The following is a 23,713-nucleotide window of genomic DNA, read 5'->3' as shown; positions in this document are numbered from 1 at the left end:
GTTATTTCTGAGGGGCCTTGACTGAGGAGGGGCATGAGAACCTCCAGGATTCTGGAAATGTTCCATATCTTGACCTGCTTGTTATACAGGAGCAAACATGTAAACATTCACCACACCATGTGCTTCACAAAGTTTACTGTATGAATGTTATATCTCAGTTACAAAAAAAAAGAAAAAAAATCCCTGTCAAATGCCTGTGGCTATGGTGAGGACAAGTAAAACTGGACATACTTGTAAAACAGCAAACACGTACGAACGGTTACTGTTAAGTAATAATAATGTGTTAGAAAGATGCTAGATTCTCGAGAAAGCCAGGTTGTTTCTTGCAGACCAGAAGTACCTCGACTTGGAATAGAAACAGAGAGCTTCTGGGAAGTTACATCATTTCACTGGAAGGATAGGGTACGTGTTGGGTCTGCACTATTTCTGATGTTGAGTTATAGCACTTGCCGTCTGTTGAGCACTAACCCTTTCCTGTAGCATCTCACTTAATTCCCCAGCAGTCAAGGTGAGGGCTGCCCCTGCTGCCCTCAGCTCTGACCTTTCAAATGATTTTGGAAGTCAGTCAAACACCCAGGCCCCAACTCTCAAAGCTGCCAAGGCTTGTCAGGCACCCACTGCCTGTCACGTACTGATGCACCTTCTTCTTGCTGAGGTCGACATTCCAAATGATTCCGTCACACGGTGTTATCCATACCGCCAAGACTGTGCCCCTAGTGGGAAAGGAGGTGAGGTGTCCGCTCATGAAGCGCGCCTAAGCCGGTTGTGCAGTTACTGAATTCTAAGGCAATACATTTCTATTGGAATCTGGTGACGTTTAGCAGATTTTCCTTTTTCTCATTTGGAAAATGGGACTTTTTGGTCTGCCTCAGAACTCTCTGACCTCCTGCCCCCAAGACAGATTCTCCAGTTGAGTCGAGTGTACTTTTCACTATGATCTGCCCCCAACAGACTCCTCTCCAAAGATCCTCTTCCTTCTCCAGGTCATCTATAGTCCACACGACCTATAAGTCCAGCTCAAGTGCCAACTTTTCCTGGAAGCCTCCTTGATTGCCGCAGCCATAGTTCACCTTTCGCTTTGCCAAAAACCCAGAGCAGCAGTGATGTGGCTCTGAAGCATGACTTAGCTGGTACCACCCTCCTCCAACTCGCCAAGAGCTCCTCCAATTAAACATAAATGGGGGGGCTTCCCTGGTGGCGCAGTGGTTAAGATTCCACCTGCCAATGCAGGGGACACGGGTTCGAGCCCTGGTCCGGGAAGATCCCACATGCCACGGAGCAACTAAGCCCGTGCACCACAACTACTGAGCCTGCGCTCTAGAGCCCACGAGGCACAACTACTGAGCCCGTGCACCTAGAGCCTGTGCTCCGCAGCAAGAGAAGCCACCGCAATGAGAAGCCCTCACACTGCAATGAAAGAGTAGCCCCCACTCACCGCAACTAGAGAAAGCCCGCGCACAGCGATGAAGACCCAACGCAGCCATAAATAAATTTTTTTAAAAAAAAAACATAAATGCAAGGTAAGTCCAAAAGGGAGGGGATATCTGTATGTGTATGGCTGATTCATTTTGTTGCGCAGTGGAGGCTAACACAACATTGTAAAGCAACCATACTCCAATAAAAATTAATTTTTTTTTTTTTTTTGGCGTACGCGGGCCTCTCTTGTGGCCTCTCCCATTGCGGAGCACAGGCTCCGGACGTGCAGGCTCAGCAGCCATGGCTCACGGGCCCAGCCGCTCCGCGGCATGTGGGATCTTCCCGGACCGGGGCACGAACCCGTGTCCCCCGCACCGGCAGGCGGACTCTTAACCACTGTGCCACCAGGGAAGCCCTAAACATTAATTTTTTTAAAAAACCCATAAAATCTAAGCAGAACCAGTGCACTGCTATTCAAATGCAGTTTCAAGACACACTTTCTAAGCCTGTCTTCCAACCAGGGGCCTCCCATCAGCCCAAGCTGCACAGGCATTCTGGAGCCTTTAAGAAGGCTTAGCAGTAAATCTGTTCCACGTACTTGATTATATTTAACGCAGCACTGGATTATATGTTGCCTTGTAACGTTCACAATCATTTCTTGTGTCTGGGTCTTGACCTTCAACAAGACTATAAATTCCTCAAGGGAAGAAACAGTGTCAGTCTCATATTGTAGGCTTTGTAGAGTCTAGATACTAAACACTTTGAGATGCTCTGCTAAAAACATGCTTGACTTTGTAAATTCAGCAGATTAATTTTTTATTCATATTATTTGTAGTAGCAACGCTGATAGTCATAATGAAGAGTTGTGAGTGGTCTTATAATGTCATTTTTATTGATTTCTCCAGTTGTTAAACACAATTCATAAAAAGCCAATTGGAATTTAAACTACACGGCTGCTATTTTCCTAGGTAACATTGTGCATCTTTAAAAACTGTACTCAGCACATCCTGTAGGCTGATGGAATAAACTGCTCAAAAGCAATGCCGGCATCCGTAGCATGCACATCAACAGCGTTTTAATTCCAATCAAGCAACTCCCCAGTTTAGGTTAGTTATTTCTCATTCTGTTCAAACAGCCATTGCAGTTTACTTATACACCGGATAAGCGGTGCCTCCCATGGTCTTCCTCAAGTTGACACTTGTGGTCTTGGTATTAACCCCTTTATATAGCACAGGTCCACAATCCTTTATTCCAAAGTCTGGGGCCAAATATGTTTTGGAATTCTGAAGTTCTTAGATTTTAGAAGTGTAGTAGATACCTAAGCCATAACCCTTATAATGCATTAGCCAGAGCTGGGGTGGTGCTCAGTAGTCAAAATCATTCATGGTTCTGTAGTAAACCCTAGTGGGACAATCTTAAGTAGTTTCATACTTGTTCAGCTCAGATTTTGCTGCTAAATGAGGCTTAGCATCAGACTTTCTGGTCCCAGAGCTTTGTGGATATTTCCGTTGCAGAGGAGACTGGCGGGCTGGTCTCTCTCCTACAGTGTGCAAGGAGAAGGGTTGACCACTGGGTTTGTCAGAGATTCCAGACCCAGGGCACCACCAGCACCATGAATGTCTCATTCATTTGAGGACTACAGTTCAGTTCAGTAAACATTTGTTTAGGGGTTTCCATGTGCCCCTGTTCTAAGTGCTGTGAGAGATTTTCAGGGGAAAAAGATAGGGTTCTGTCTTAGTCTTCTCAGGTGCCATAACAAAATACCACAGGCTGGGTGGCTTAAACAGCAGACATTTATCTCCTCACAGCTCTGGAGGCTGGAAGTCTAAGATCAAGGTGCCAACATGTTGTTTTCTGATGAGGACTCCCTTCCTGGCTTGAAGATGGTCACTTTCTTGCTGTTTCCTCACATGGCTGCTTCTTTGTGCACAACGAGAGGGCAATCCCTGTGTCTCTTCCTCTTCTTATAAGTGCACCAGCCCTATCCGATTAGGGCTCCACCCTTATGACCTCATTAAACCTAATTACCTCCCTAAAGGCCCTATCTCCAAATACAGTCACACTGGGGGTTAAGGCTTCAACATATGAATTTTGGGGAGACACAGTTCAGTTCATACCTGGCTCTTTCCCTCAAACAGCTCATAGTCTAGTAGTGGACACAGGCCTATCACAGCTAAACTGCACCCTGTGATAGAAAAGAGAAATAGAGAGCTGGGGGTGAACAACAGGGAGGTGAACCGCCAGGGAGTCTGGGGGGACTACACAACAGATGCTGTTTGAGTTGAGCTCACGGTGAAGGAAAGGTTGGAATTCCAAGGGGCATGTGGACCCTCTGAGTCCAGGCAGAGCAGTGGGGAAAAGTGCCTACGTGTGAGGAGGAGGGAGGGTGTCTGTTTGGGGGAACAGTAACTCTCAGTTCTGCATAGCTGGGTTCCTGATGCTCAGAGAATGTTATATAAAACAGCCAACGTGGCCTCTGCGTATTAGCCCCTAGGTTATGTACTTCTTCACTGCAGGCAGAGACCTGTTAGTTCAAAAGCCTGTCAGTGCCAAACTTAAATTTTTACACATCCAATTATTTAAAAAACAGCCCAGACACACAAATGTTTAGCCATTTAGAGACTGCCTGCTTTGCAAACCCCATGAAACCTCACCCAACAGCTATTACCTGTCGATGAGATAGGACCTTGCAGTAATAAGGCCCCAAACGCTAGGGCGCCCTGGGAGTTCTTGCACCCAGAGAATCCCCACGACGCTGTTGCACAGCATCACCTAGACATGTAAGCCCCTGCCCGGTCCCTCTCCCCACTGGGAGGTCCCTTGTCCTCCTGCCCTTCCGGACGCTGGCCCTTGATTTCTGCAGGCCTCTGGATGGTCTTGTGCTGTGAGGAGTAACCTCTCCAGCAACCCTGTCCAAACACCACCCACCAGAAGCTGTGTGTGCTGTGGCCGCCTTGTGGTCCTTGATCAGCCCCAAACCCACTGAAGTCCTGCAGGGAGGCAGAGGGAAATCTGCGACCAAAGGAGCACCCTTTACTCAGTGTCCAGAAGACACAAAGGGGCAAGATGCCTTTCCCTCAACCCCACTCTCTCCACATCACCCTGGCTAACCTGCTCCCAGCTCTGAGGAGTCTCTCCCCTGAAAGCATCTAGTGGCACAGCAAAAGCAGACGAGAGGGGAATTCCCTGGTGGCGCAGTGGTTAAGAATCCGCCTGCCAACGCAGGGGACCCGGGTGCGAGCCCTGGTCCGGGAAGGTACCACACGCCGCGGAGCAGCTAAGCCCATGCGCCACGACTACCGAGCCTGCGCTCTAGAGCCCGCGAGCCACAACTACTGAGCCCGCATGCCACAACTACTGAAGCCCATGTGCCTAGAGCCTGTGCTCTGCAACAAGAGAAGCCACTGCAATGAGAAGCCCGCGCACCACAATGAAGAGTAGCCCCTGCTCGCCACAACTAGAGAAAACCCGCGCAGCAGCAAAGACCCAACGCAGCCAAAAATAAATAAATTTAATTTTTAAAAAAAGCAGATGAGAGCCATGGTCACCAGCCTTGGGTGCATGGTCAAGATGGGAGTCTGAATTCTAGCTCCCCCAGAGGGGAGAGAGAGCACAAACACCTTACAACGCCTTTGCCTGCTCCATGTCAATGTCTGTGCTTCCGGAAGCTAAAGCCATTTCCTGTCCGGAGCTGGGAGCTGTAGAAATGTCGGAGTCTTGCTACCTCCGATGGCTCATCTTCTGGCCCAGCACCCACCGCTTCAGGTCTGGCTTGGCCTCTTCACCGTCACAGTTCTCTGCCTCCTGTCATCTCCGCTGGCTGCTGGCCATTTCAGGGCTGTCCCTCTGGTCTTATCCCATTTTAGCTTTGCTTGGCTCTCTTAGGTCTGCGTGCTGAAGAATCAGAAGGAAGGCTCTATGGTCACCCTTTCACTCTCGCCACTTAGCCTTCCTCTTTTCCCCCCGAACAAATGACGAAATATTCTCTGAGGGGTTGCTCTGGGCAGAACTTTTGCTGAAAGCTTGGATTCATCAGAGTTGTCTAACACTTAGTACCTGCTTTAAGCAACAGTGCCTAATTGGAAAGAAAACATACACACACCACGAAAATATGCAAAAAAAAAAAAACCTCCTAAAAAAACGTAGTTTTAGCTGTGTGCTGCAGGTCAAATCGTAAGTCATCACTTCTCTGGCTTTGTTTCCCTCTGCCTCTCAGATTCCAGCCATGGTTCTGTCCAGGGCACCAGGGTCTGCCTCAGGTGCAGGCCCTGCATCATTCTGCTTTATTATCCCAGGGCTTTCTCACAGCCTCTTTAGCCTACCATCTATGGTGGGGAAGTCAATGCCGGTAGGGGCACCCCTCAGCTAAAGGGGGTGGGAGTGATAAATGCCCCAGCCTCCACCTTGAGCAGTAGATACCTGTGAGGCCTACACATTTCTTCAGAAGGCTCCTGAGTGGATTAAGACCCAGTTGCCTACTGTGATAACCACCCTGTAACACGTTCTTCTACTAGTTCCTCCCCTGCTACTCTGCCCACCCCATTCTTCTGCTTCCTGGGTCACCTACCAAAGAACCTAATTGCATCCAAGTCCTCCTAATGGGTTCTGCTTGCGAGGCCACCAAACCCCAGACACTTTCTCGTCTATAAGGTGAAGGATTTGGACTAGACACCCTCTCAGGTCCGTTCTAGCTCAAGAAGCCCCTCAGTTTTTAGACAAGAGAATTGTAGCCCACAAAGTCCTGCCAAGGCCACACAGCTGATTAATGGCACATTCGGGCAAAGACTTAGCATGAAATTGTCTTGTTTTATCAGTTTTCCCAGAACCATATCTACAAAGTCATTTCAGATAAAAGTCCCACATCACAATACTTGGAAGCACTAAGCTAATAACCCTCAGCTTCTGTCCGAAACACACATCTTAGAACTTTAGTTCTCTAAAGTTTCTCTAAAGAATTCTCTAAAGAATTGACATCTGGAGGAATTTTGGCTCTCAGAGCCCAAGATCCAGCCAACAGCTTCACAGGAGACATAAACAGAATCACATCTTTTTTTTTTTATTTTATTTTATAAGTATTCTGGTTTCTTTTTATTATTTTTATTATTATTTTTTTTTGCTGTACGCGGGCCTCTCACTGTTGTGGCCTCTCCCGTTGTGGAGCACAGGCTCCAGACGAACAGGCTCAGAGGCCATGGCTCACGGGCCCAGCCGCTCCGCGGCACGTGGGATCTTCCCGGACCGGGACACGAACCCGCGTCCCCTGCATCGGCAGGTGGACTCTCAACCACTGCGCCACCAGGGAAGCCCGAGAATCACATCTTTTACTGTGACCTGTACTAGGTGTGATAAAATACCCTTTCCAGTTACCTTGGGGGCTTCTCTATATAGGAAACTATTCTTTTTGTTAAATGCAACTCTCATCTATATTCTGAGAAGCTTTTTGCCCAGTTTATATAAGGTAATCAAAATATCAGAAGAATGGTTTATAGAAGGAAAAATATTCATGCCCTTGTGTAATTTATGCAATGTGTATGCATAAATGTACTTGATGGACTTGCACCAAAATGCTATGTTAGCAAACATAAAGGTTTGGATAGAGACCACAAAGTGATCGAAATGGAGCGAAAATAGTCTCATGCTATATATTGCCTGAACTGCAAGCCTGTAAAAAGGGCATATTGGTGACTAAGGGTGCTTTGATAACAAACTGGATTTTGGTAAGAAATCATGATGTTATATAACGGAAAAAGTGCTGAACCAAGAGATAGATAGGAGATTTCTTTGGACTTCTGGCTCTTAATTTGCAAAGTAAACTAATTAAAGTATTTGTGGTGGGTTTTTAAGCTTTAAAAGTCTGAAATTCATTGAGTTTTGCCTGTTGTGGGGAGGCAGTAAAGCAGAGAGCCTGAAAGCCAAGGGCTCTGCGATGAGACGGGCTTCAAATGCCAGCACCATCACGCACTGACTGGGGTTTTTCCAACACCAGCCACCAATTCTGTGATTCTCCAGACACCAACATTCAACCATTCAATTCCGTTCTGACACTAACGACCTGGAGTTAGCACAGACCCCACAGATTAAAAGCTCTGTTCCACGAGACTGCTCCCCCAGTTCAGAGGCCAGCCACAAGTCTTGGGCCACCTGTACTTCTGACCAACTGGCTATAAATCAGGAGATCCTACGACCCCTTCTTCAGGTTCAGTAATTTGCTAGAACTGCTCACAGCACTCAGGAACACTCTTTACTTACATTTACTGGTTTATTAGAAAGGAAACAACTCAGGAACAGCCAAATAGAAGAGATACACAGGGCAAGGTATGGGGGAGGGGGAACTTCCACACCCTCTCTGAGTGCGCCCTGCTCCGAGCTCTCCGAACATCAAACAACTGTTTTGCAGCTCAGTCTCTAGCCTCCCCTTTCTCTGGAGCCTTTCTCCTTTCTGCGTGGGGCTAAAAGTTCCAATTCTCTAATCACTTGGTGTTTCAGGTGACCAGCCCTAACCTGAGGCTTCTAGGGGCCGCATCCTAACTCACCTTATTAGCATAAACTCAGGTGTGATCAAAAGGGGCTCTTTGCGGAGAACAAAAGGCATTCCTATCACTCAGGAAATCCCAGGGACTTTAGGGGCTCCGTGCCAGGAACTGGGAACAAAGACCAAATATTTATTCTAACCATGTAGCCTTGGCAAGTTTTCTTAACCTGCCATGTCTCAGTTTCCTCAGCTGTAAAATGGGTCTGAAAATAAGAGTACTTCCCTCAAAAAGATGTCATGAGGATTAAATGAGTAAACACATGTAAAGAGCAGTAGGGTAGTAGCTAGTATTCGGTAAGCCCTATGTAAAGTTTAGTTGTCATTATTTAATCTTTTTAATTAGAACTGAAAGATAGAGGGCAAGGTCAACCTGAAAAAGGAAAAAGTCAGAATGACTCAGGAAATGAAGTGCTGTTTATAAATCTAGAAAGTAATTCAAATGAACTGTTAACAAAGTGTTGCCAGATAGCAGCTTTGCCAGGTCTTCATTAATAACTGAGTCACCAGTAGTTAGCACTCTGGTAACTTATATGCAAATAGAAGGTGATAAAGTTAGTGAAAATACTTTGTCCTCTGAAGTATTAAACATGGCTTCTCACTACCTTGTTTATAACAGGCAGGTAGGGCCTGCCAGGGACAAGACAATTTACACCTACATTTTTTCAATTGTGGTTAGAGGGTGGACATTCCCCTGTGGGCTACATGAAATGAAGTATAATGCACAGATCGAAGGAGGTGATGGTCCCATTGTATTCTGCTCTGCAGACCTCTTCCGGACTGCTTTCATCTAATTCTGAGCATCCTGTTTCAATACAAACCTAGAAAAATGAGGTGAGGCCACTAGAGGGCAAACTGATGATGAAGGGTCTGGGGTAGATGGACAAATTAGAGGTGTTTACCTGGAGAATAAATGGTAAGATACATGACAGTAGTCTCCAAACATTAGATTTAGTCTGGAAACCTCCAGAAACCAGCACAATGACCAATGGTAGCTATTTTGTGAAGGTGGTTGTGTTTTTTTTAACTCTTAATGAAAGTATAACGCACATACAGAAAAGTAAACAAATCTTAAATGTACAGCTTGAAGAATTTTCTCAAGAGGAATACACTGAATAACCACCACACAAATCAAGAAACAGAACACTAATACCAAGTCCCCCTTCCACTCATTCTCTCCAAAAGGGTAATGACCTAATTTCTAACACCCAAAATTAGTTTTGCCTGCTTTTGAGCTTTTCATAAGTGGAGCCACACAGCACATGTTGTTCTATGTCTGACTTATTTTGCTCATCATTCCGGCTATGAGGCTCATCCATACTGTTGCAGGTAGCAAAGTTTGTTCATATACATTGTGTGTAGAATTGATATTTTCCGTTCTCCTCTGGATGGGCATTTGGACTAGTTCTAATTTAGGTCTTTTTCAAATAGTGCCGCTGTGAACAATCTCACGTACGTCATTTTCTGCATATACGTATGCATTTCTGTTGGGTAAGTACCTAGGAGTGGAATTTCCGGATCACAGTGCGCATATATTTTCAGCTTTAGCAGCCCGGAGTGATTGTTTACATTTATATTCTTACCATCACTGTATGAGAGTTCCAGTTGCTCCACATTCTCTCTGATGCTTGCCTGTCTTTTTCTTTTACCCACTTTGGTGAGTGTGTAGAGTTACTGCATGTGTTAAGGCCCAAGGCAGAGGCCATCCCAACATATGACTTAACGGTACATTGATTGTTTTGAGTTAAAGTTAGTTAAGAAATGACTGATGCAAGAGGGACATTTTGACCTGAGGCAGGAGATAGCTGGGCCCCAGGCTGAGCAGCTGGAACTTGTCTCCTGTTGACACTTCAAGATGAAGATAACAGCAGAAGCAGAACTCTGATTGAGTAAAAGATAAGGAGACCACATTTTTCTTGGGTCAAGGAGACCTCCCAGACCACATATATGCAGAAAAGATCCTCACGAGTCAGGGAAGGGAAGGGATGCCAGCCCATAATATGTCCTGCCAACCTCCTAGAAACCCTTGCACTGGAATCCATCTTGGCTAAAAGATATGCACAGACATCAGAGAGGGCCCTGAGTCAGACCAAATATGGGCATGGAGCAAGATGATTGGCCAGAGGGAACCCAGAAAACTGCCCCAACATAAGCAATTTAAGCCACCCCAAAAGCGCATGACTCACTCCAAGCCCGCCTGTGTGTTCTTCCACATGTACTTCGCCTCTAATAAACACTTAACCCGCTTCACTGCCTCTGTCTCTTTACTGAATTCTTTCTTCAAAGAAGTCAAGAAGAGAGGTCCTGCTTCAAGCCTGCTGGCCCTCGTGGTCTAGTGGTTAGGATCCCACACTCTTATCACTGTGGGCTGGGTTCAATTCCCAGTCAGGGAACTAAGATTCTGCTTCAAGCCACTGCACCCCATGGCCCCGGAGATCGAACCCACCTCTCTGTCCCCCTGCAAGTAGGAAATAAATCTCTCATGTGAAAGGTGTGTAAGTGAGCAGGACCCTATGGGGCTTTCCTGGAACAGGCTCCTGCCCCCATATCCTCTGCCTGCCTCTTCTTTGTAGAAAAGCCGTAGTCTCCCAGGCCTCCCCTGAGTCACAAAAGCCTGGCTCAAGAATTAATGATTGAAAGAATGTGAACACATAGTGACAAAAACAGCAGTTGGGCCAGGAGAACTGTCATTTTATAGATGCTAAAACCCCCACCAAATGGAAGAAGTTAACTACTCGATGACCATGAGCATGTTGTCCCCAGAGCTACAGGAGTCTGAGGATTGACAATGTTAACCCTTGTGACATGGCCCTGTTACCTCACCATCAGAGAATTGTGCGTGAGGCAAGTCACACAGCCCGCAACTCCCTTCCCTCACCTTGCCTTTAAAAATGCTTCCCTGAAGCCCATCAGGGAGTGTGGGTCTTTTCAGCATGAGCCATCCCCTTCTCCTTGCATGGCCCGGTGATAAACCTTTCTCTGCTCCAAACTCCAACATTTCGGTTTGTTTGGCCTCACTGTGCCTCAGGCACATGAACTTGGGTTCGACAACAGGTGTACTCCTGGCATCTGGAGGTAAAAGGACACCCTATCACCAGAGATAGAGCATTCAGGCCAAGAAGCCTGTACAAACAAAACTTGTTACTTCTTGAATTTACTACCCCAATCCCAAACTCTGTTTAGTTAGATTCTTCACAAATTTCCTGTCAATTTCTCACAAATTTATTGTTTTTATCTAAGAGATATGAAAACTGCCTGCCTTGGCCACTTCTTAGGTTCCATCTCTATGAGACTTCTGTGTGCACGAATTAAAATTTGTGTTTTTCTTCTGTTAATCTGTCTTGTGTCAATTTTATTATTAGTCCAGCCACAAGAACTCAAGACGGATAAAGGGGGAAATATCCCCCTTCCTGATACACAGTAGTTTTAATTTCATTGCCATGATGAGTAATAATTTTGAGCATCTCTTCCTCTGTTCATTGGCCATCTTCCTATCCTCCTTTGCAAAGTGTCTGCACAAGTCTTTCATACATTTTTCTACTGGGTTATCTTTTTCTTATCGATTTCCCTGCACTAGGTGAATGGACTCGATAATAATGCCCATGTATGTATAACATTTTATGGTAAATCAAGTCATTTACACATACTTGACTTCATGTGACGCTTTATACCACCTGGAAAAATAACATTGATGTCTCTGCTCATTTTCTTAAATTCCTCTTTTTAGTTTTAAGTATGGCTTCCCAGGGGTTGCCCTGGGTGGTCAGTGAGTGATTGAGCTAGTAAGGCTTCCACCTTCTGCTGATGGATATGTGTGAGGGGGTGGGGAACACATTCAAAGTTTAGGCCATTAGCAAATCCGCCCCAGCTTTTACTTTTTGTATGTGCAAGGCCTCATGTGTGGCCAAGGATCAGTAGACTATGAGGGCCTGCTAGGTTTCTCATAAGCATGCATGTAGTTTTTTGTCTAAGCAGTTTCCATATCACCAAGAATATGTGGGAGCTTATCAAAGCCCATAATAGCTGTCATGTTCCCCAGATCTTCCTGTGAAATTTCTAGCTGGTCTGTCTGTTGTTTGCTCCAACCAGTATCACAGTCTCAAGCTAGCTGTGATGTTGGCATTCCTTGATTTATTGCCACCAAGATTGCTCTTGTTTTGACAATGTACCAAGCATGGATTATTCCAAATTTGCTGTCAATCAAGTCAACCCCCTGTGGCAGTGAGGCTGCAGGTAGGTCCTTACAACCTACTCTGCCCTGACAGAACCACTGGTCCACGCAGCTGAGGGGGATCTGGAAGCAGCTCAAGGCCAAAATGCCATAGACTCCCACCATTCTCACCAAGGTTTAGTGGATTTTCTTGAATAAATGCAACATTGTAAAGTTGACAGCATCCCTGAACAAATTTATAAACCCAATGCAATCTGAATGAAAATATTACTGGGATAATCAAATGATACTAGTATTGATCTGGGGAAAAAAAAACAAAAACCCGATATGATAGCTCTGAAAAAAAAACTGTAAAGGAGACCAAAGTGGTGAAATCAGCCCTACCAGATAATAAAATGTCAGGAATCCAGACCCTTGCTCTGCCATCAAAAGGGCAGAAAAACTAGAAAAAAATGTTTGCATCTATACGATGAAAGGCTAGTTTCCTTTACATAAAAATAAGAAAAAGATAAACAGCATAATTCAACAATAAGTGATTTTTACTTTTGTTTTTAAACATTGCTTCAATCATCAAAGTGCAACGCTCTCTGGTAGAGAGTTATTCTGGGTTGGGGGCAGGGAAAGACACTGGATGGAGAGGTCATACTTTCCAGTTATTTTCTGGTCACAGAGTAGCAAAATAACCCCAAATTCCAAGTAGAATGAAAGGAGCACATTACTACAGACCCTTTAGAAGTTAAAATAATTATAAGGACATTTTATGAACTACTTTATGTGTTTAAATTAGACAACTTAGATGAAGTGGACAAATTTGTAGAAAAACACAAATTACCAAAACTGACTCAAGAAGAAACAGAACATGTGATTAGACCTAAGTCAGTAAAAATATTAAATTAGCAATAAAAAATAATCTTTCCACAGAGAAAGCCCAGGTGGCATCCCTGGTGAATTCTATCAAACATTTGAGGAAGAAATAAAAACAATCCTTCACAAATCTTTCAGAAAATAAAGGAAGAGGGAATACTCTCCAACTCATTTTATATGGCCGATAATATCTTGATACCAGACCCAGACAACATCACAAGAGACCTAGATGGAAGATACACAACAGACCAAGATCAACACAGTGACAAAAAAAAAAAATTAGCAAATGAAATGCAGCAACGTAATAAAAAAAATAAACCATAAACCATGACCAAGTGGCATTTATCCCAGATATGCAAGGTTAGTTAATATCTGAAAATAAATTAATGTAATACACCATATTAATAGAACAAAAGAACAAAAATCACATGTTCAACTCAACAGGCACAGAAAAAGCATTTGATAAGCTCCAACACCTCTTTATATACAGACTCTCAATAAAACAGGAAGAGAAGGGAACATCCTCACCATGGTAAAGGGCATCTATGAGAAACCTACAGATAACATCATACTTAATGGTTAAAGAATGAGCGTTTTCCCTTAAAACTGGGGAGAAGTCAAGAATGTCTATGCTTTCTAATTCTATTCAATATCATACTTGATATTGCACTAACCAGTGCAGTTAAAGAAAGAAAAAGAAACAACAGGCATCCAAATTGGAAAGAAATAAACTGTCTTTATTTGCAAATGACATGATCCTGAATGTAGGAAATCCTACACAATCTCAAAAAAGAAAAAACAAAAAAACCCTACAAGAACTAATAAGTGAGTTTAGCAAGGTCACAGGATACAAGTTCAATATACAAAAATCAGTCACATTGCTATACATTAACAATGAAAAATCCAAAAATGAATTTGAGAAAACAATTCTGTTTGTAATAGCATTGAAGAGAAACACTTAGGAATAAGTTGAACAAAAGAAGCACAAGTCCTACACACTGAAAACCATAAAATATTGCTTAAAAATTTAAACATGACCTCAGTGGATGGGGAGATAGATCTTCTTCATGGGTTGGAAAACTCATTATTGTTAAGATGGCAGTTCTCCCCAGATTGATCTATAGATACAATGCAATCTCTATCAAAATCTCAGTAGGCATCTTTGTAGAAATTGACAAGATGACCCTAACGATTATATGGAAATTTAAAGAAACTAGAATAGACAAAACAATTTTGGGCAGGAAAAAAAGAGAACAACATTGGATGCCTTACACTACCAACTTCAAGCCTTATTAAAGGCTACAGTGATCATCACTACAGTTTTGTGTTGGTGTAAGGACAGACAAATTAATGGAACAGAGTAGCATGTCTGGAAATGAATCCTTATATTAACGGTCAGTTGATTTTCAACAAAACTTCAATGATAGACTTTTTTTTTCTTTTTTTTGTGGCCAAGACTCCCACTCCCACTTTTCGATTAGAGATTAATGTTGGCCACAGGGAGGCTCGAAAGGATCCAAAGGAGGAGCTAGATTCCCAGAGCTGAGGTTAAGAGTGGATGAATGGGTAGAAAGGTTAAAGAAAAAACCTCTCAGAGATCCTAGCAAACAATTTGCTTAAATACATTTTAAACCTTCAGGGAGAATACCAACTGGCCCTGAAAATATTTCCCTAAAGAGTCTGCAACTCTAAAAACTTCTTTTGCAAATGTGGTGCTTGAAAGCAAAAGTAAATAAATGTTTAACCCCTTTGACCCAAAAATCCCACTCCAGGGAACTGCATGACTCTAAGGAAACAATTCAAATAAATGTTGTATAGAAAAATTTGTAATAGTGACAAATTTGAAATAAACTCAAAGTCTAATGTTTAATAAATTATAGGACAAACAGTAGACTATTATGTAGCCATTTGTAAATGTGATAGGTGAAGAAACATGGCAGAGTATTTACAATGTAAAAATGAGTATCCATATAAAAAAAGCCTTGGAGGGAACTTTTCAAACAAGTAGAAATAATTATAATGCTGAACTTTAGGAATATGAACATGTCGATTTCTTTCTACCTTTCTTTTTTAACCAGTATATGCACACATTTTACATAGTGTCCAAGATTCAGGGTGGAAGGGGACTATACAAGGGCATAAACACATACTTCTGTGTGTACATTCTCTACATCGAGAATTATTAGGGGTCATCTTGGAGGCTGGCTACCACACTACCATCACCCCTAACCTGGGATATTGTGATCACTTCTTAACTGAATCCTTGTTTCTTGTCTCCTTGAAGTCTATTCTCTACATGGTAGCCAGCAAGCCTCTTACATCGTATCACGTTGCTCCTCTGCTCAAAACCCTATAACAGCTTCCTATAGAAGTAAAAGCCAGTCTTTACCCTGGTTCCAAGGCCTTACATCATCTGGCCCCACTACCTTTCCAATTAGTCTTCTACCACTCTCTCCTCACTCTACTCCAGCACAAATGCAAAGCCTCATATGCACTAAGCAGACTTCTGCCCCAAGGCCCTTGCACTGGCTCTTTCTTCTGCCTGGGATGTCTTCCCCCCAGATAGCCACATGGCTGGTTCATTCACATATCAGCTGCTCTAAGAGATCTATTCTGACTATCACATATAAAATAAAATAGCACTCCTGCCACTTCTTGCCTATAGCACTTAACACCTACCTGGTTTCCTCCACTAGGATGTAATCTCCATGAGAGCAAGGGGCTTGCTTTGTTCTTGCTGAAGTCTCAGGATCCAGAATGGTGCTGGCACACGAAAGGCACTCAGTAAACATTTGTTTAATGACTGAATAAGCAGGTTAATGAAAGTGGCTGATGGTCCCAGCTCCGCCTGCAAAAATGCCCTGCTAATATTGTGAATGATATCTGTGAGAGAGAAGAGAAAGGAGGCAAGAGGAAATGGGCATATTGGCAGATGGATGGAAGAAAGTGAAGCTATTAATAAATGAACAAGAAAGGGAGGCATGGAGATAAATAAGGAAAATAACTGTGTGATAGGAAGTAGATCATTCAGATTTGTCAGTCTATGAAATCTCAAAAAGGAACAGTTTAATCTGTAAGAAGGAACTTTCGTGGCATATAATTATGCAAACTCAGTATAAAAGAACAGTTTATCCATGAGTTAAAAGGGATATACAGGCATGCTATAGTTTAAAATAGTAAAGGACTGAGAAAAGCTAGGTTGACGTTTATGAAGCTATGGTGGAAGTTTATCAGGGCGATGCTCTCCGCATGGGATGAATACTTTGGGGCAGCACTTGATGGGTGGACAGGATCTCCTGGATCTTGTCCTGGAAATTCTTCTCTGCTGTCATCCCTGCTTCAAACTCTCGACGTTCCTCCTCCTTCTCCGCTTCACGGGCCTGCTGTTGGGAGCACATTTGCATCTGAAGTTGCTTCCTGTACTCCTGGGCTAAACTGGAGCGTCTAAGGTATCAGAAATGTCAAAGTATAAAACTGTCAAAGTAAGTATTTGGATTTATGTAGACCATTACACTTAAAATGTAATTTTCAAAGTCAAATTAAAATTCCCATTAAAATCAGGGTGAGTGGGGAAGAAATAGATGAAAAATTCAATAATGTGTTTATTACCCAATAATAATTAAGACAACCTTAGAACAAAAATTGATTTTAGCGAGGGAATGTCTCTTCTTCATTCAAAATATTGACTGCTATGTGGAGAGAGCCCTTGGCCTCTCTCCATCCCCTCTTACTCCCCTCCAAGGAAGAAGGTAAAATGGAACAAGTTGTTCTGCCTATTTCTTGTCCTCTTTCTATATCAAAGGGGGCATATTCTCCCTGCAGGGGAGGCCTGCAGTGGTCTGGCACTGCTGGTGACTGGGTGGGTTGCTGGTGACCGGGTGGGTAAGTTTGACTCATTCTGTTCAGTATTAACTAGATGATTTCCTCCATATATAAGCCACAGTTAAAATATATAAGCCACATTTAAAAATTTATAGTGATTTTTTTTTACTGTGGTAAAAAACACATAATGTAAAATTTACCATCTTAACCATTTTTAAGTGTACAGTTCAGTAGTGTTAAGTATATTCACATTGTTGTGAAGCAGATCTCCAGAACTTTTCGTCTTGCAAATCTGAAACTCTATACCCATTAAACAACAACTCTTTTCTGTCCCCTCCCACCAGCCCTCAGTAACCACCATTCTACTTGCTGTCTTTATGAATTTGACTATTCTAGGTACCTCAAGTAAGTGAGATCATACAGCATCTGTCTTTTTGTGACTGGGTTTATTTTACTTAGCACGTCCTCAAGGTTCATCCATGCTGTAGTATCTGACAGGATTTCCTTCCGTTTTAAAGCTGAATAATATTCAACTGTATGTACATACCACACTTTGTTTATCCATTCACCTGTTAATGGATATTTGGGTTATTTCCACCTTGGCTACTGTGAATAGTGCTGCTATGAACACAAGTATACAAACATCCCTTTAAGGTCCTGCTTTCATTTATTTTGGATTTATACCCAGAAGTGGGATTACTGGATCATATGGTATTTCTAATTTTAATTTTTTGAGGAAACTTCATATTGTTTTCCATAGCAGTTTTACCATTTTACAATCTATAAGCCACATTATTAATATAAGACTTTATCAGAAATAGAGATTACAGCATGCATACGCCTCTGTGTGGCAGATTCCATTTTCCAAAGACTGCCACAGTGATATCGCCCCCTCCCATATGCTCTTCTGCAATGTGAACCTCTACTCCCCTATCAAGAGGTGGAGCTTATTTCTCCATCCCACTGAATCTAGATGGGCCCTGTGGCTGCTTTTTTTTTTTTTTTTTTTTTTGTGGTACGTGGGCCTCTCACTGCCGTGGCCTCCCGTTACGGAGCACAGGCTCCGGATGCGCAGGCCCAGCGGCCATGGCTCACGGGCCCAGCCGCTCTGCGGCATGTGGGATCTTCCCGGACCAGGGCACGAACCCGTGTCCCCTGCATCGACAGGCGGACTCCCAACCACTGCGCCACCTGGGAAGCCCTGTGTGGCTGCTTTTTATGGCCAATAGAATATGACAGAAGTGATGCTATAGCAGTCCTAGATGTAGTCCTTAATTGGCCTGGCAGCTTACTCTTCCTGTCTCTTGGAATGCTTGATGTTGGAACTATCCCTCTCAAAACCAGCTACCACACTGTAAGAACCCCAAGCCACACGGAGAGGCCACATGTACGTGTTCCGGCTGGTAATACCAGATGAGATCCCCAGGCACAGTCAGTACATGCTACAAGCTATATGAATAGGTATCTTAGGTGTGCATTCCAGCTGAGCCTTCACATGAATGTAGCCCCAGCCAGCATCTGACTTGAACCACATGAGAGACCCCAAGCAAGAACCGCCCAGCTGAGCCTTGTCAACCACAGAATCATGAGACATAATCATAACTCACTTTAAACCACAAATTTGGGAGTGAGTTGTTATACACCAGTAGGTAACTGTAATACCTTCTGCTCACACTACTTTTCTTATTTCTCAGTTGATTCAAAAGTTGGGCAGGGGCTTAGGACCTGCACAGAAGGGGAGAGGCAGCACGTTGAAAGGAGGGCCTCTGGAGTGTGGAGGTCCAGAAGTTTGGAGATGGAGAAACTGAGGCCTGGAGAATAAAATAGGCTGCCCAAGTTTGCACAGCTGCTGTGTGGCTAACAGGGTCCTGGTGCTCCTGCCGGGTGTTCGGCCTGAACCTCTGAGGTGGGAGAGCCAAGTTCAGGACATTGGTCCACCAGAGACCTCCCGGCCCCACGTAATATCAATTGGCGAGAGCTCTCCCAGAGATCTCCATCTCAACGCTAAGACCCAGCTCCACTCAATGACCAGCAACCTCAAGGGCTGGACACCCAATGCCAAACAACTAGCAAGACAGAACACAACCCCACCCATTAGTAGAGAGGCTGCCTAAAATCATAATAAGGTTACAAACACCCCAAAACACACCATCGGATGCAGTCCTGCCCACCAGGAAGACAAGATCCAGCCTCATCAACCAGAACACAGACACCAACCCCTCCACCAGGAGGCCTACAACCCACTGAACCAACCTTAGGCACTGCGGACAGACACCAAAAACAATGGGAACTACGAACCTGCAGCCTGTGAAAAGGAGACCCCAAACACAGTAAGTTAAGCAAAATGAGAAGACAGAGAAATACACAGCAGATGAAGGAGCAAGGAAAAAACCCACCCGACCAAAACAATGAAGAGAAAATAGGCAGTCTACCTGAAAAAGAATTCAGAGTAATGATAATAAAGATGATCCAAAATCTTGGAAATAGAAGGAGAAAATAAAAGTAACATTTAAGAAGGACCTAGAAGAAATAAAGACCAAACAAACAATGATGAACAACACAATAAATGAAATTAAAAATACTCTAGAAGGGATCAATAGCACAATAACTGAGGCAGAAGAACGGATAAGTGACCTGGAAGATAAAATACTGGAAATAACTACTGCAGAGCAGAATAAAGAAAAAAGAATGAAAAGAATTGAGGACAGTCTCAGAGATCTCTGGGACAACATTAAATGCACCAACATTTGTATTATAGGGGTCCCAGAAGAAGAAGACAAAAAGAAAGGGACTGAGAAAATATTTGAAGAGATTATAGTTGAAAACTTCCCTAACATGGGAAAGGAAATAGCCAATCAAGTCCAGGAAGCACAGAGAGTCCTATACAGGATAAATCCAAGGAGAAACATGCCAAGACACATATTAATCAAACTATCAAAAATTAAATACAAAGAAAAAATATTAAAAGCAGCAAGGGAAAAGTAACAAATAACATACAAGGGAATCCCCATAAGGTTAACACCTGATCTTTCAGCAGAAACTCTGCAAGCCAGAAGGGAGTGGCAGGACGTATTTAAAGTGATGAAAGGGAAAAACCTACAACCAAGATTACTCTATCCAGCAAAGATCTCATTCAGATTCGACAGAGAAAATAAAACCTTTACAGACAAGAAAAACCTAAGAGAATTCAGCACCACCAAACCAGCTTTACAACAAATACTAAAGGAACTTCCCTAGGCAGAAAACACAAGAGAAGGAAAAGACCTACAATAACAAACCCAAAACAATTAGCAAAATGGTAATAGGAACATACATATCGATAACTACCTAAAATGTAAATGTATTAAATGCTCCAACCAAAAGACATAGATTGGCTGAATGGATACAGAAACAAGACCCATATGCTGTCTACAAGAGACCCACTTCAGACCTAGGGACACATACAGAATGAAAGTGAGGGGATGGAAAAAGATATTCCATGAAAATGAAAATCAAAAGAAAGCTGGATTAGCAAGTCTTATTATCAGAAAATATAGACTTTAAAATAAAGACTATTACAAGAGGCAAAGAAGGACACTACATAATGATTAAGGGATCAAACCAAGAAGAAGATATAACAATTTTAAGTATTTATGTACCCAACATAGGAGCACCTCAATACATAAGGCAAATACTAACAGCCATAAAAGGGGAAATCGACAGTAACACAAGCAAAGTAGGTGACTTTAACACCCCACTTTCACTAATGGACAGATCATCCAAAATGAAAATAAATAAGGAAACACAAGCATGAAATGATACATTAAACAAGATGGACTTAATTGATATTTATACAACACTCCATCCAAAAACAACAGAATACACTTTCTTCTCAAGTGCTCATGGAACATTATCTAGGACAGATCATATCTTGGGACACAAATCAGCTTTGGTAAATTAAAAAAATTGAAATCTTATCAAGAATCTTTTCTGACCACACACTATGAGACTAGATATCAATTACAGGAAAAAATCTGTAAAAGATACAAACACATGGAGACCAAACAATACACTACTTAATAACCAAGAGATCACTGAAGAAATCAAAGAGGTAATCAAAAAATACCTAGAGACAAATGACAATGAAAACACGATGACCCAAAACCTATGGGATGCAGCAAAAGCAGCTCTAAGAGGGAAGTTTAGAGCAATACAATCCTACCTCAAGAAACAAGAAACATCTCAAATAAACAACATAAACTTACACCTAAAACAATCAGAGAAAAAAGAACAAAAAAAACCCAAAGGTAGCAGAAGGAAAGAAATCATAAACGTCAGATCAGAAATAAATGAAAAAGAAATGAAGGAAACAATAGCAAAGATCAATAAAACTAAAAGCTGGTTCTTTGAGAAGATAAAGAAAATTGATAAACCATTAGCCAGACTCATCAAGATAAAAAGGGAGAAGACTCAAATCAACAGAATTAGAAACGAAAAAGGAGAAGTAACAACTGACACTGCAGAAATACAAAGGATCATGAGAGATTACTACAAGCAACTATATGCCAATAAAATGGACAACCTGGAAGAAATGGACACATTCGTAGAAAAGCACAACCTTTGGAGACTGAACCAGGAAGAAATAGAAAATATGAACAGACCAAACACAAGCACTGAAATTGAAACTGTGATTAAAAATCTTCCAACAAACAAAAGTCCAGGACCAGATGGCTCCACAGGCAAATTCTATCAAACATTTAGAGAAGAGCTAACACCTATCCTTCTCAAACTCTTCCAAATATAGCAGAGGGAGGAACACTCCCATACTTATTCTAAGGGCCACCATCACCCTGATACCAAAACTAGACAAAGATGTCACAAAGAAAGAAAACTACAGGCCAATATCACTGATGAACATAGATGCAAAAATCCTCAACAAAATACTAGTAAACAGAATCCAACAGCACATTAAAAGGATCATACATCATGATCAAGTGGGGCCTATCCCAGGAATGCAAGGATTCTTCAATATACGCAAATCAATCAATGTGATACACCATATTAACAAACTGAAGGAGAAAATTCATATGATCCTCTCAGTAGATGCAGAATAAGCTTTTGACAAAATCCAACACCCATTTATGATAAAAACCCTCCAGAAACTAGGCATAGAGGGAACTTACCTCAACATAATAAAGGTCATATATGACAAACCCACAGCCAACACAGTTCTCAATGGTGAAAAACTGAAAGCATTTCCTCCAAGATCAGGAAGAAGACAAGTTTGTCCACTCTCACCACTATTATTCAACATTGTTTTGGAAGTTTTAGCCACAGCAATCAGAGAAGAAAAAGAAATAAAAGGAATCCAAATCGGAAAAGAAGTAAAGCTGTCACTGTTTGCAGATGACATGATACTATACATAGAGAATCCTAAAGATGCTACCAGAAAACTACTAGCGCTAATTAATGAATTTGGTAAAGCAGCAGGATACAAAATTAATGCACAGAAATCTCTTGCAATCCTATACACTAGTGATGAAAAAGCAGAAAGAGAAATTAAGGAAACACTCCCATTTACCACTGCAACAAAAGAATAAAATATCTAGGAATAAACCTACCTAAGGAGACAAAAGACCTGTATACAGAAAACTATAAGACACTGATGAAAGAAATTAAAGATGATACAAACAGGTGGAGAGATATACCATGTTCTTGGATTGGAAGAATCAATATTGTGCAAATGACTCTACTACCCAAAGCAATCTACAGATTCAATGCAATCCCTATCAAAGTACCACTGACATTTTCACAGAACTAGAACAAAATATTTCACAATTTGTATGGAAACACGAAAGACCCCAAATAGCCAAAGCAATCTTGTAAAGAAAAATGGAGCTGGAGGAATCAGGCTCCCTGACTTCAGACTATACTACAAAGCTACAGTAATCAAGACAATATGGTACTGGCAAAAAAACAGAAATATAGATCAATGGAACAGGATGGAAAGCCCAGAGATAAACACATGCACATATGGTCACCTTATTTTTGATAAAGGAGGCAAGAATATACAGTGGAGAAAAGACAGCCTCTTCAAGAAGTGGTGCTGGGAAATCTAGACAGCTACATGTAAAAGAATGAAATTAGAACACTCCCTAACACTATCCACAAAAATAAACTCAAAATGGATTAAAGATCTCAATGTAAGGGCAGACACTGTAAAACTCTTAGAGGAAAACATAGGCAGAACACTCTAGGACATAAATCACAGCAAGATCCTTTTTGACCCACCTCCTAGAGACATGGAAATAGAAACAAAAATAAACAAATGGGACCTAATGAAACTTAAAAGCTTTTGCACAGCAAACGAAAACATAAACAAGACAAAAGGACAGCCCTCACAATGGGAGAAAATATTTGCAAATGAAGTAACTGACAAAAGATTAACCTCTAAAATTTACAAGCAGCTCATGCAACTCAATATCAAAGAAACAAACAACCCAATCCAAAAATGGGCAGAAGACCTAAATAGACCTTTCTCCAAAGAAGATATACAGATTGCCAACAAACACATGAAAGGATGCTCAACATCACTAATTATTAGAGACATGCAAACCAAAACTACAATGAGGTATCACCTCACACCAGTCAGAATGGCCATCATCAAAAAATCTACAAACAATAAATGCTGGAGAATGTGTGGAGAAAAGGGAACCCTCTTGCACTGTTGGTGGGAATGTAAATTGATACAGCCACTATGGAGAACAGTATGGAGGTTCCTTAAAAAACTAAAAATAGAACTACCATATGACCCAGCAATCCCACTACTGGGTATATACACTGAGAAAACCATAATTCAAAAAGAGTCATGTACCAAAATGTTCACTGCAACTCTATTTACAATAGCCAGGACATGGAAGCAACCTCAGTGT

The 23,713-nt window shown here is 42.3% G+C and overlaps 1 protein-coding gene across 1 annotated transcript in view; it reads right to left on the bottom strand.

The window, feature by feature from the left end:
- Positions 1 to 16,010: 16,010 nt before the first annotated feature.
- LOC114885747 (cilia- and flagella-associated protein 53-like) overlaps positions 16,011 to 23,713 on the bottom strand; it is a 66,932-nt gene continuing 59,229 nt past the window's right edge. The window contains exon 8 of the mRNA XM_029206037.1: positions 16,011 to 16,424. Coding sequence (XP_029061870.1) covers positions 16,211 to 16,424 — 214 coding nt within the window. The 3' untranslated portion in view covers positions 16,011 to 16,210. The remainder of the gene's footprint in view (positions 16,425 to 23,713) is intronic.

Source organism: Monodon monoceros, unplaced genomic scaffold, assembly GCF_005190385.1.
Source record: "Monodon monoceros isolate NGI ecotype Baffin Bay Population unplaced genomic scaffold, NGI_Narwhal_1 Contig4285_ctg1, whole genome shotgun sequence".
Classification (NCBI taxonomy): Eukaryota; Metazoa; Chordata; class Mammalia; order Artiodactyla; family Monodontidae; genus Monodon; species Monodon monoceros.
Note: the sequence above shows the minus strand (reverse complement) of the source record. Positions and strands in the feature narration are given on the sequence as shown.